The sequence below is a fragment of the Camelus bactrianus genome, chromosome 32 (genome assembly GCF_048773025.1).
Source record: "Camelus bactrianus isolate YW-2024 breed Bactrian camel chromosome 32, ASM4877302v1, whole genome shotgun sequence".
NCBI classification, from domain to species: domain Eukaryota; kingdom Metazoa; phylum Chordata; class Mammalia; order Artiodactyla; family Camelidae; genus Camelus; species Camelus bactrianus.
This window is the reverse complement of record NC_133570.1, coordinates 8,383,585-8,397,640: the sequence shown is the minus strand read 5'-3', so window position 1 is coordinate 8,397,640 and position 14,056 is coordinate 8,383,585. Positions and strand designations below refer to the sequence as shown.

At 40.4% G+C, this 14,056-nt stretch overlaps 1 protein-coding gene across 10 annotated transcripts in view; it reads left to right on the top strand.

Moving 5' to 3' along the window:
• The window catches only part of HECTD4 (HECT domain E3 ubiquitin protein ligase 4), a 164,631-nt gene that overhangs the window by 111,898 nt on the left and 38,677 nt on the right, over positions 1–14,056 (top strand). For all 10 annotated transcript variants that reach the window (XM_074355855.1, XM_074355854.1, XM_074355850.1 and 7 more), the window contains exons 45-51: positions 6,110–6,213; positions 8,353–8,514; positions 8,640–8,788; positions 9,053–9,132; positions 11,201–11,364; positions 12,218–12,455; positions 13,548–13,684. In XM_074355855.1, the coding sequence (XP_074211956.1) occupies positions 6,110–6,213; positions 8,353–8,514; positions 8,640–8,788; positions 9,053–9,132; positions 11,201–11,364; positions 12,218–12,455; positions 13,548–13,684 (1,034 nt within the window). The remainder of the gene's footprint in view (positions 1–6,109; positions 6,214–8,352; positions 8,515–8,639; positions 8,789–9,052; positions 9,133–11,200; positions 11,365–12,217; positions 12,456–13,547; positions 13,685–14,056) is intronic.

Genomic DNA, 14,056 nt, shown 5'->3' with positions numbered 1-14,056 from the left:
CATTTCTCCAATGCCTTAGTACTAGAATTTTCATAAACTGTAAGTAAGAAATGAATCTCTTTGACTTCCTTAACGGTTTTAGTTTTATCCTTTTTTTTTTTTTTTTTTTTGCTTTTGGTCATTTTTGTTATCTGTATTATTTCCTGTTTCTCATGCTGTTTGCTTTTTTTTTTTTGCCTTTTTTTTTAGTAACTCTCTGATCTCTTTTTTGACCTTAAATTTTTGTCCTTTTTCATGTGGCAGTGATTTCTGTTGGTTTGTTTTTGTGTTTTAATTTGTCTTCATTCTATATCTGTTTTACTTCTCAAATACCCTTTCTTTAATAAGGGTGGTTCTGTGGAGCCAGCAACCATTAAAAAACCTCAGAGAATGGTTACCAAAGGGGAAAGAGAAGGAGGCATAAATTAGGAGTTTGGCATTAGCAGATACAAACTACTATAGACAAAATAGATAAACAAGGTACTACTGTATAGCACAGGGAACTATATTCAGCATCTTAGAATAACCTGTAATGGGAAAGAATCTGAAAAAAATATGAATATGAAAAAAACATATATATATATATATATATATGTATGTGTGTATTACTGAATCACTATGCTGTGCTGTACACCAGAAACTAACACAACATTGTAAATCAACTATATTTCAGAAAAAAAAAAAACCTCAGAGAGACCCCGAGAAAAGATAACAAAAGAAAAGAAGCTTGCTTTCTAAGCTTCTCGGGTGAACTTACTTGTTACTAAATTATCTGCTCATAATTTACTTTTGTACTTGTGTAGTAGGTGGGTCCTTTGTTCCCTGACTCTGCTTTTTAATAGTCTTGGCTTGGGTTGCATCCTAAGACATATTTGACTGATTTTAGCAAGCATGTAACTTGCTGAATGAATCAATTGCTTTTCTGTAGGATTCTTTCTGGGTACCTTTTATACGTTTTATAGAATAAAGGGGTCATAAGATCTGTAAATTTAACTTTGGTACTTAATGTACAAAATAATTTAGAGCAACCGGTTTTAATAATAACCCACTCAACCCATTTTTCCTGTGGAAAAGAACTCTGTCATAACAAAGAGTTGGAAAGAAATGTGTGGGAAAGTTCTTATTAATTGCTACAAAAGAGAAGACTATGAGCTTATACACAGAAATTTATATTCTAAAACAATGCCTATGTCAAGTTTAACAGTCCTTAATAACTCATTTATTAGATTACCAGAAAGAGCCCTGAGGTTCAAAGTACATATCCACGTTTGCTTATTCCCAAGTCATTTACCTGTATTCAAAACGAAAACAACTCTGCATCTGAATTACTTCATTACACAACAGTGGATTCTTACAGCCTGTAAGGGAGTCATAGTCTGTGTTCAAAAGAAATACTGTCTAATAAATGACATTCAAAGTGGTGGGTAGAAGAGAAAGAGTACTTTGATTTTTTTTTAATGTATTAAGATTTCTTAAATTTCTTCTATGAAAGTGTCATAAAATTTATAGGCACTAATATATTGATTCTCTGAAATGAAAAAAAGGTCAATGAATTCCTTCTGTTATTTTACTTCATCTGGGATAAATTAATCCTCAGACTTGGCCATTGTAATGTTAACTCACTCATATCTAAATTTTATGGCTGCTTAATCCGAGGAAAAGAGTGCCTAACTCCATTTGGTCTTCCCAGGAAGGGAGCACTACAGAGCTTTTTCCCATGAAGAAATATTCCCTAGAAGTTAACTGGGTCTCTTGGTCGAAAGAGCATAGGAACCAAATTGTGAAACTGAAGGAAAGGCTTGTAGTGACCAAAAAAGTTCTCAACTTTATTTTACACTCTTGCAGAAGCCAGAATCTCTCAGATTCGCTGTTTCCTCTTCTCCTTCCTAAATGTACACACTCCCTGAGCCAGAGGTTCTCACACTTTGAAAGTTCATAAGAAACCCTGGGAAGCAAGTTTAAAATGCTTTCCGAGCTCCACCAAAGAGTCAGAAATCAAGGGTTGGCCTGGGCAGTTGTGACTCGAGTGGTCCTCACACCTCACTTGAAGAAACTGCTCTAAGTTTTGCCCTGATCCTCCTTCTCTGCTTTATCTGCCCTCCCTCCTGCTTTCATGGCTTCTGCTGTGGGCAGTTCTTCTCTTGAGGTCCAGACCTGGTGTCTGTTTCTCGCAGAAGGACCAGACCCTGCCAGCCTCATGAATACACCACATTTGAAACCAAAGTTATCATTTACTCTGGAGTCCGCTCTCCTTTCCAACTTCCCTGTTCTAATACTCAGACTGTTTTTGACACGCAGGCGCTGAGTCAGATATGACACTTCTTCTCTGGTCCTTTCAAATCCAATCAGTTGCCATATCTGAGTCTTCCTTTGAAATGCTCCTGAAATTTATCCCTTTCCTGTTCATCTCCAACTCCTTAAGTCGGGTGCTTTTTATCTCATGTTTAGACGTCTGCATTATTCTCCAAACTTTTCCTTCTTGTGCTTTGTCTTTTCACGTTGTCATCACAGTCACCTTCCTGAAGGCCCAGTCTGAGTGGCTGATTGTCAGGAGCATGGAGCTGTCACCAAGAGGCTGGCTTCCCTAAGCATGGTCACTAATGTGAGGTTGTCATTTATAGACTGGAATGAATTTACAGCCAGTTCTGGCGGGTTATTTGTTACTGTGGCTAAAGTACAATCAGTCTTTTCTTTCTTGAATTTGAAGTCTAGGAGCTTTTTATTCTCACACTAAATGCTGTAAAGTCTCCTCTTAACAGTAAGCCTACCTCACAGCACATACCCCTCAACTCTGCCCAACAGACCCCGCTTCCTTCTGTTCCTTCCTTCTAAGAGTTGCTTTGCCTTTGTTATCTGGTATGATCCCACCCGTCTGCGTTGAAGTGTCTCCGTGACACTTGTTACTGGTTGGTTGTAAGGACACCTGCTACAGACGTTATTCGCCATATCACCCAGCATTCTGTGTGTAAAGTCTCTCAGAATAATTTTTAAGTCATTTTAACAAAAATGATTGGGAAGTGTTTATTGGGCTCTTTTTGACTAGTCAGCTTGCACTTACGTAATGGTCTCCACAAATCCTGTAACTGAATAGTTTCCCTCTTTGGCTTGGCTACTGGGAAGCCCAGGTCTGGACTTGTGTCCCCTACCCAGGCGTAAATAGAGGACACTGGACACACACCTAAAGGCCTGGCCTTACTCCCGGCTTCACTTTGACTGTTTTATCTTTGCCTCATCTACCTTCCGCTGTCTAATCCATAACATTGGATTGTGTTAGGTGTCTAAGTGTCTGTAGATGCTAAGTATAAGTCAGCAAGTCTTTCTTGCTACTATCCTAAGCAAATTCTGTGGTTTACTCTTACTAGACTACATTTCATTCCTCCTAAGACGTCTTTTTAAATTGAAATATAATTCCCATACACACAATCTACTATTTTAAAGTGTACATACAGTTCAGTGGATTTTAACATATTCACAGAGTTGTGCAACCATCACCACTATCTAATTCCAGAACATTTCTACCCCTAACCAAAAAAAAAATCTTCCATATTCATTCTGTCTAACCCTCTCCCTCAGCCCCTGGCAACCATCAATCTACTTTCTGACTCTGTGGATTGCCTGTTCTGGGCATTTCGTATGAATGGAATCATGCAGTATGTGGCCTTTTGTGTCTGGCTTCTTTCACTTAGCATCATGTTCTCAAGGTTCATCCATGTTGTAGCAGGTATCTCGTAGTTCATTACTTTTTATGGCTGAATACCATTCCATTGTATGGATAGACCACGTTTTATTTATCCATTGATCAATTTATGAATACTTATGTTGTTTCTAATGTTTGGCTATTTTGAGTAATGCTGCTGTAAACATTTGTATACAAGTTTTTGTGTAGACGTAAGTTTTCTGCTGCATATATATAGAAGTGGAATTGCTGGGTCTTATCGCAGTTCTGTGTTTTAACTTGAGGAACCTGCTTCCTTTTCTGAGAAACAGTTTTCAAAAGTACCATTGCAGCCATTATGGGAAACAGTATGGAGAGTCCTCAAAAAACTAAAAATAGACTTACCATATGATCCAGCAATCCCACTTCTGGGTATATATCCAGAGGGAACTCTAATTCGAAAAGATACATGCACCCCAATGTTCATAGCAGCACTATATGCAATAGCCAAGACATGGAAACAACCTAAATGTCCATCAACAGATGACTAGATAAAGAAGTTGTGGTATATTTATACAATGGAATACTACTCAGCCATAGAAAGGAATAAAATAATGCCATTTGCAGCAACATGGACAGACCTAGAGATCGTCATTCTAAGTGAAGTAAGCCAGAAAGAGAAAGAAAAATACCATATGATAGCACTCATATGTGGAATCTAAAAAGAAAGGGGAAGAAAAGGACACTATGAACTCATTTACAAAGCAGAAACAGACTCACAAACATAGTAAACAATCTTATAGTTACCGAGGAAAGAGGGTGGGAAGGGATAAATTTGGGAGTTTGAGATTTACAAATCTTAGCCACTATATATAAAAGTAGATAAAAAAGCAAGTTTCTTCTGTATAGCACAGGGAACTATGTTCAATATCTTGTAATAACCTTTAATGAAAAAAAACATGAAAACAAATATATGTATGTACATGCATTACTGGGACATTGTGCTGTATACCAGAAATCCACACATTGTAACTGACTGTACATCAATAAAAAATAAATAGTAAATAAATAATTCTTTTTTAAAAAGTATCTGCACCATTTTACATTCCCACTAGCAACGTATGAGGGTCCTACAGTTACTCCATACCCCAGCCAAGAATGGTATTGTCTTTTGATTATAGCTTCTTAGTAGGTGTGAACTGGTATCTCATCGTGGGTTTAATTCACATTTTCCTAATGACTAATGATGAGCGTCTTTTCACGTATTATTAACCATTTGTACATCTTCTTTGAAGAAGTGTGTATTCAAATTTCCTGCCCATTTTTAACTAGGTTATTTGTCCTTTTTTGTTGAGTTGTAACAGCTCTTTATATATTCTAGATATACTTGTCAGATACGATTTGTGAATGTTCCCTCGCATTCTGTGGGTCATCTTTTCACTTTTTCAAGTGTCTGTGGAAACACAAAGGTCTTTTATTTTGATAAGTCCAATTTATCTAATTTTCTTTCATTACTTGTGTTTTGGGTATTATATCTTAGAAAACATTGCCTAATCTAGAGTCATGAATATTTACACCAATATTTTCTTCGAGGAGTTCTACAGTTTTAGCTATAGGGGATTTTTTAGGTCTTTGATCCATTTTGCATTTTTGTGTATCATGTGAGGTATTCCTGAGAGATCTGATTCTAGACTGTTATAGACTACTCTCGTAGTGCCAAACCGGTGAAAATTTCCTTCCTTCTCTGTGGATTGAAATCCTGCCTTCTCTAAGATCTAACTTATTAATGCTGTCTGCACTGAGCCTTTCTGGATCCTGGAATGAAGTCAGTGCTCACTCATCTGCACCTGTGTTTGTGCCTTACATCACATAACAACACGCTCCAGCTTTGTTGTTCTTTATCGTGTATGTGTATACGTGTCTTATCTCTCCTCCCCGAGTGGGGGCTTCAGCTCGTATTCACTTTGTATTGTCCAACATCTAGCGCTGTGCCTTGCTTATAGGAGGTGTTCAGCAGACTTTAAGAACTCGGACTTTAAGAACTCAACTTAGATGATAGGAATTATCCCTTTCATTTATTAGAGGATAAGAATATCTTTAATTTCTTGAGTGTTTGCCCTGTGCCAGGACTTGGCTAAAGGCTTTACTTGTATTATTTCATCTCCTCTTCACAACTACCCTGTGAGGCACAGGCCCTATTAGTACCCTCATATTGGAAGTGAGATGGTAAATATTGAGTCGTGGAGCCAGATTCTGAATCCCGGCAGCCCAGCGCCAGAGCCTTTGCCCTTGACCACATTGCTACGCTACTGAGCTACGCATAGTAGACAAAGATGTCTCAGGGTGTTTGCCCTTTTGTAAGAATCTGAATAATCTCTGTAAGCATTTTATTGCTCTGACCCTACTCCAGGAGAGTTGGAACCCTCTCAGGGGTTGTAGGAATTGTTTTCACATATTTGATGTATCCCCTTCCAGGAGAGCGCCTGGCAGTTGTGGAGGTGCAGTGTGAAAGGCTGAGGATGCTCTATCGGGACTGTGCTCGGCCCCCGCCGCCTCCACTGCAGGCGGACCGGAGACAGGTGAGCCCTCTGCAATGCCCCACGCCTGCCACCTGTCTGTAGCGCGCAGCACTAAAGAGTTAAAAGAATGCCAAGCAGCACGTTAATAACATTTAGAGTGAGTGTTTGCAAAGTCATTGGAGGTGTATGCTCTGCAGTAACATGTTATCATTTTTGAATGTCGAAGCACATTGATTTGACATTCTGAATATTGAAAGATTATAGCAGAGGAGCAGAACTCACTAATTTATAAATAATTTCTATGTTACCTATAACAGAAAGAACAAGAAAGCTTTTTCAAAATTTTAGATCTATAGTTCATTTCATAATAAAGCAAAAGAGGCACTTTCTCAAAAGTGAAAGACAAATATCATATGATATCACTTATATGTGGAATCTAAAAAACACAACAAACTAGTGAATAAAACAAAAAAGAAGCAGACTCAATAAAAAGTCTCATTAGGGGGAAAAAAGCAAAAGAGGCAAAAATGTTAAATTTTGATATATCTGTGAATGTTCTTAGCAGCACTACTCATAATAGCCAAAGTGGGAACAGCCTAAATGTCCATCAACTGATGAATGAATGCATAACATGGGGTATAGTCATACAATGGAATATTGAATAATATTCTATTTAAGGCTGAATGCCTTACAAAGTAATGAAGTGGTAATACATGCTACAATGTGGATAAACCTTGAGATTATGCTAAGTGAAAGAAAGCCAGTCACAAAAGAGCACATACTGTATGATTCCATTTATAAGTAACGTCCAGAGCAGGCAAATCCATAGAGCCCGAAAGCAGGTAGGTGGTTGCCAGGGCCTCGAAGGAGAGAGGGATGAGGATTGATGTCTGAGGGGTACAGCTTCTCTTAGGAGGTACAGAAATGTCCTAACATTACATTGTGGTGACAAAAGCTCAACTGCATGAATATACTAAAAACCATTGAATTGTATACTTTAAATGGGTGAATTGTATGTTCTATGAATTTTATTTCAGAAAATCAGTGCTTCTAGGTAAGAGTATACAGTTCTATAGGTTTGAAATTATTTCAAAATGAGAAAGTTAAAAATACATGAAAGAAGAAATGTCCCCTGAAAGCTCAGCGTCTCCGGTTGCTATTGTCAACGTGTTAATGATACATTCCCTATAATTTTCCTAATTACAACTGGGTTTCTACTGTCCGTGCTGTGTTTTGTGTCTAGCTTCTCTCCCTTCGTAGATGGTGAGCCCCTTTCCATGTCCATCGATAGCAACCTAGAGGCTAGTGTGTGCTTGTGCCTCGGTTTCCTCACTCAGGTTTTTATCGTTCACATCTGCATCGTCTTCAGTTGTCACCGTAACAGTGATCTGATGCATGTCCTTGGAGCTAATTGTTACATGCATCTTTCACTTCTTTTCTAGGGTAAAAAGTGAAATTGAGGGTTAAAAAATGTGCTAGAGAAGCTTGACATTTTTGATTATTAGATTTACTTCAAATTATGAAAGTGAAAAAAATGAGGCAACTAACCTAAAAGAGAAAATGGAAGGGTAATCATGTTACTCCTCCTTAGCTTTGAGCTGATGATTATTAAGTCATAGAAATATAAATTCTAATTACTGAATGAACTAAAAACTTTGCCCTGTAAACTATCCTGGGAGCATGAGGAGGTGAAGGCCTGAGTCTGTACATGTGTGGAAGGAGGAGTAGATGTGTAGGAATTAAGGGGGAGGGTATAGCTCAGTGGTAGAGTGTGTGCTTAGCAGACATAAGGTCCTGGGTTCAATCCCCAGTACTTCCATAGACAAATAAATAAATCTAATTACCCCTAAAATTATTTTAAGAGAATAAAAAATATAAAAAACTTCATTTGTCATGAAAGAAGATAAACGATGTCTTAAAGGGATATTAAGCTTTATAAGTATAGAAGGAGAAATATAGAGGTAAGTGTCAGAATTAACAGTTAAAAGACAGTGTTTCTAGAGAGCACGCCTGGGCATAGGGAAGGAGAGTGCCTTTCTTCAGATGAAGAAAAGTTTCCTTTAGGAAAAAAAAAACCTTTAAAAAAAAGATACTCCTATATTATAATACCATTAGATAAACATTATTTTTCTCCTTTGGGAGAATGAAGGAATTTGTTTTTGCAGTTCTGTTGAATGAGGGTGTTTTTCCCCAATGCAGCCCAAAGAGATCACGTGGAGCCCCTCGCGAGTGTTCCCACCCGTCCGCGCCTGCATGTTCTCCTCGCACCTCACCTCCGTCACCTTCCTGGCCGACCCCAGCGCTGGGGGTGGTCTGCCCCGGGGCACGTTTATCTATGCCACCTCACCACTGCCTGTTCAGGTGAGAAATCACATGACACACTGTCTCCTGCCTCTTTCCTTCAAATGTGAAAGAAAAAGCAAGTTCAAGAGCAGGTTCTCTTTGGTGAGCCCTCTGATCATCTGCCCACTTCTGGTGTTTTTCAGGCCCCATCTTTCTACTGGGAAATTGAAGTTGTTTCCTATGGAGATACTGATGACGACACTGGACCAATAGTTTCCTTTGGCTTTGCTACAGAAGCAGAGAAACGAGATGGGGCTTGGACGAATCCAGTGGGCACTTGTCTTTTCCATAAGTAAGTGGCTACTATTGCTGTTATTAAAAAAAAAAATGGTGGGTGTGGGCATTTTAATACTAAAGTGGTATCATTATAATCTCTACCCTAAAAATGTAGAAATTACCAGTGGAAATATACTCATGTTTAGTGATCAAGAATAGCTCTTAGGATTTCTTTTCCAGTTACTCCCATGCTACTGCCACTGCTCCACCTATTCACTTCTTTGCTCCTCTGTGTTGGCTGATCAGCCTTGTCTTTGACTTCTCTTTGTTTTTTTCACAGCAATGGCCGAGCCGTGCACTACAACGGCTCCAGTTTATTACAGTGGAAGAGCGTTCGCTTAGACGTGACTCTCTCTCCAGGTGAGTGCGGGGGAGTTTTGTTTTGTTTTTTTTTTAACCCTGTGTATTTCTTTTGTTACCAGGTTTTGGTCAAAATAGGTTAAAATTAATTAAACTTAGCAACTGGAAACAGGCACTGTGTCTTCTAGTGAAAACCAAACAGTTGTCATTGCTGTCCCCTAGTTTACTCCAAATCTCTCATTTTGTAAGGCACCATCATCATTAAAGCTTCTGATAATTTGGGAATCACATTGACTTTTGTTCCTTCATCTTTAGAAAAATCTGAGATATTGCTTTTCTCTGAAGTTTGGTCCTTCATCAGCTTTTCACTGATCAGCAGATAAATGCCTTCAAAAAAGAACTCTACCTGTTACCATGAGCACTCAGGTGCATTATGGTAGATAAGATACCTGCTGGAGACTTTGTTCTCAGTAGCCTGAACATCTTTTGCCCAGATGTTTTAGTCACATAGTCAATTCAATTTTAAAAATCTTTCCCCTCTTCTTTTTAAGCCTCCATATAACTAACTTGGTCTGTATAGTAGATGAATTGAGGTCAGTCCTACCTCCTGCAGGGGAAGCAAAATACAGGCATTGTCCTCTTGACATTAGAGGCAGCCAGACATGTTGGCTGCTTATTTTCAGGTGATACTTACGTTAGCATCATCTGGGATAAAAGTGAAATTGTTCTATGTGATAGATGATCTGGACAGCTTGGGTAGGATTTACTAAGTCACTCAACCCAATAGCTAACTTCTGGCAGCTATCTAGGGGGTAATTTTGTCATCACTTGTCCCTGAGGGAGCTGGTTGTTATATTGCACTTTTCCAGTGAGCATAGTGTTTTCAGTTATGGTCAAGTTATGCGTTGGAAATGATTTCCTGGCAAGTTGTTTCTCTCTTACTTTATAGAGCAGAACTTTGTAGTCTCAGCAGAGTACTTAAGTGCTTTAAGCACAAAGGGAGGGGGAGTAAAGAGGGCAGAGGAACCACGGTCATGGTTTTTATTTGTTTGTTGCAGTTGATTGTTACTTTGTTTGATCATACTTTGATGTTTGAGAAAATTTTGGACTAGACTTCCTGCTAACATGATACCTTTAGAGAAATGTGTCTGTGTGGGAATAGGAATCAAGAACCCGCTTTTTGCAGCAGGATCCCAACCTCTCAACGCCTTTCAGTGTTCATTCATCAACAGGTGTTCTGAGCAGCTTCTATACGCTGGGCCTTCCAGGCCAGGCCCTGGGGATGCCATGGTGAACAATGACAAGTCCCCAGACACTGACAAGCCCAGCCTAGTGATATTAAAAGCCTGTGAGATGCTGTGATCAGAAGCAATCACAGAACTTCGAGCACTTATTGAAGATAGCTTAATTACAACAGCTTAATTATACAGCTATGTGTGCTAGCAGCTTGCCCGAGGAAGCCTGTAATGGTGCTGATGTAGTGGACATGGTCCCTTTGGTTCCATGGTCCCTAAGTTTATTCTAGTATCCAGTCACCTCATCAGAAAGCAGCTTGCTTGTATTATTTTAGCTTCTTGCAAAGACGCCTTAAATACGTATAAGTAATATGGGCCATAATATGATTTAACAGTGTATGTTTAATTTACATTGTAGGATGAATTTTAAATTGTATTTTTTAGACCCTTTCTAAATCTTCTGCAAATTTACTGAGGAAATATTACCTTTTTATCTTTATGCATAAATAATCTTACACATGTCAAAAGATAAAAACTTGTATTCCTCTATTTGAAAAGTGTTTTTCCTTTTTGTCTTGGCTGCCTGGAAAATAAAGGCTATATTAATATGTAATTGTGGTAACTAACTTAGCTCAAATGCTAGATATTTTTCTTCTTCTAAACAGTTTCCTTCTCTTTTTAAAATTGTTTACCTCTATTGTGCTACTTTATATATATCTAAATACAAAGTACTTCATGTCGTTTTCAGATGCAGCTGATGGCGATGGCATGAATAAATAAAAACCAAGATAGTCGGTGATATGTGGCCTCACACCGGTTGCACATTGAAAGTTTATGTAATAGTCAATAAATGGGGGAAAAAAGTGTTATTCCCTTCCTGTCCTCTGCCCTAGGTGACGTGGCCGGCATTGGCTGGGAGAGAACAGAGGGGACGCCGCCGCCTCCGGGGCAGCCAGCTAAGGGCCGAGTGTACTTCACGTATTGCGGGCAGCGCCTCTCTCCGTATCTTGAAGACGTCTCTGGTGGGATGTGGCCTGTGGTTCACATTCAGAAAAAGGCAGGTTGTCTTGTTGGGAAAGGAAACCCAGTTCTCCTCAGTAATTTGTTCTGTCTGGAAAAGGAAAATTAAAGATACCAGACGTGGCCTTGGTGTGGCTTGGTCTGTAACCTGGGGACCTGGGAGAGCCAGTGGTGTAATTCAGTCTGAACCCAAGGGTAAGAGAAGATGGGATGAGATATCCTAGCTCCAGCAGGGGTGCAGGTAAAAGGGGGTGAATTCCTCCTCCTTCTGCCTTTTATTTTATTCAGACCCTCAAGGAATTGGATGGTGCCCACTTACACTGTGGAGGGCCATCTACTATGTCCACTGATTGAAATGCTCATCTCACAGACACACCCAGCAGTGACAGTGTTTAATCTGGTGTCCTGTGGCCAGTCAAGCTGCCACATGACATTAACCTTCACAGTGTGACTGAAAGCCATAGACTTTATGGAAGCAAGTACCAAGCAAATCTGATCATGTCCCCATTACGCTGAAGAAGTGATGTTTGAGCCAGGTCTGGAATATTAACTGGTTTAAACAAGCAAAATCAGAGCAAAGAATTTTCCAGGTGAAAGGAAACAGCATGTGGCATCGAGTAGAAAAGAACAGTGTTAGAAACTGGAAGGGTCACTGTGTTTGAGTAGCAGACAACGTGAGCGCGAGGTGAGGGGCAAGGCGGGCCTGGCCGGCCCTGCAGAGCTGGAAACACCGGGGGACGCAGGTGCCCCGGCCCCTCTGCCCGGGTTCACGGATTCCACAGCTGGGGCTGTACTTCTTGTCTGACAGTGACGTTCACCTTGAGGTGTTAAAAATGAATACGTAAATAAACCCAGGTCCCTTCCAATCCTTTCTTTGGTCTCTTTTCCAGAACACCAAGACTCGAGCTAACTTTGGCTCCCGCCCATTTGCCTATGCTGAAGGGCAGGCCCACCGCAACGCCGCTGACCTGTGCACCGACCTGGCAGAAGAGATCAGTGCTAACTTTGAGGCCCTGCCCTTTGCCATGGCATCTGACAGTGACAACGATGCTGGCACCAGCATTGCGTCAGACCCTGGCACTCACGGGCCACCCTGCCGGATTGCTGCTGTGGCCACTGCTCAGCAACGTAGGTCACCTCCTCCCGGGGCCCCACTGCTTCCGGGGAATGCAAGTGCTATTAATTCCGTGCATCCCTTTAACTTGGGCGCACTCCAGGGCCCACTGATAATGGGGTAACAGCCCTGGTAAAACAGAATGGGGAGCAGGAGGAAGTGTGGCAGGTTGGAAGGGGCATCCCCCACACGTAGGAAGCCTGCCACTTTTCTGGGCCAGCAGAGCATCGCCACATGGAGATAGAAGCCTGAAAGACTGCCCACGTTTTCTAAGACAGCTAAGAACCCCAGAATTGTATATGAATTCTCCTAATTTAATAATGTTAATCACTTTTAAAAACTTTTAAAATGGAAGTCATTGAAAATAATAAACTCTGGAATCTAGGTGGTGGGTGCATAGATGTGCACTTAAAAAAATTCCTGATTGTTTGAAAAATTTCATAATAAGATGGAATAAAGCTGAGCTTCCTGAAATGAGATGTCTGCCACCATGTTTGGCCCTTGGGATACTGGTTTGAAAAGTTTTAAGAGTCTGTTTTACAGGGGAGGGTACAGCTCAGTGGTACAGCACGTGTGTAGCATGCATGAGGTCCTGGGTTCAATCCTCAGTACCTCCATTAAAATAAATAAATAAATAAAAGCCTAATTACCTCCCCTGCAAAATAAACAAAAAAATTTTTCTTTTCGAGAGTATGTTTTAGAGAGGAGTCTGTTTTAGCTATTACCACTGTAATAGCTCAGTGGTAGTGTGCATGCTTAGCATGCACAAGGTCCTGGGTTTAAAAATTTTTTTAAAAAAGAGAGGAAAGGAGAGAAAAATAAAATAAAATTACAACTCCCTTAAAAAAAGAAAAGAGTCTATTTAATTATTTTCCGTGATGAAGAACCTTCCAAAGTCTTTGAGTTGAATGAATTATACCCATAAAAACTATTTTAGGATGCAGGGCAATTATAGGCGATTAGTTATTCCTTTGACTCTGTGCTTTAAAACCCCTCCAAGAACTAGGAGTCTTTCTGTCACGCAAATTAAGTGAATCTGGTTTGTCTCAGGGTGAGAAGTTCACGTGCCCTTGCCTAGAATTCACTGTCTGTGTGCTTTGTTACAGAATATGATAGTGACACTTCCTGTCATTATAAAGTAGAGCTCAGCTATGAGAATTTCATCACCTCTGGCCCAGACCCCCACCCGCCTCCCATTGCAGATGACGAAAGTGATGACGATGACGACGATGACATTCCGCAGGTGGGAGACCCCCGGCGTTTGCTTAGGCCATGAGGAGTGTTTGGATTTGAGTGTGCAAGGCTGGAGTTGTTACACCTTCAGGCACATCACTGTGTCTGCACAGTGACTCTGTGGTATTCATTTTTCTAAACCAGAAGCATCAGTAGCAGAATGTTGGGCTCCACTGCCCAGTAGCAGTCCGGGTGTTGCAGAAATGAAGTACTTTGACAGTAATTCAGCAGTAGAGTTGGGGATCATGTGAAGAGTTTGTATGGCTTTAGAGGGAAAGGAAGAGCTTGCCCCAGTCCAGCTGTCGCCTCCCCTGTGTCTGAGGATACAGTTAGTTTGGTGGTCCGCACGGGATGTTTCCGTCCCTGGCATTTGAGTGGCTGA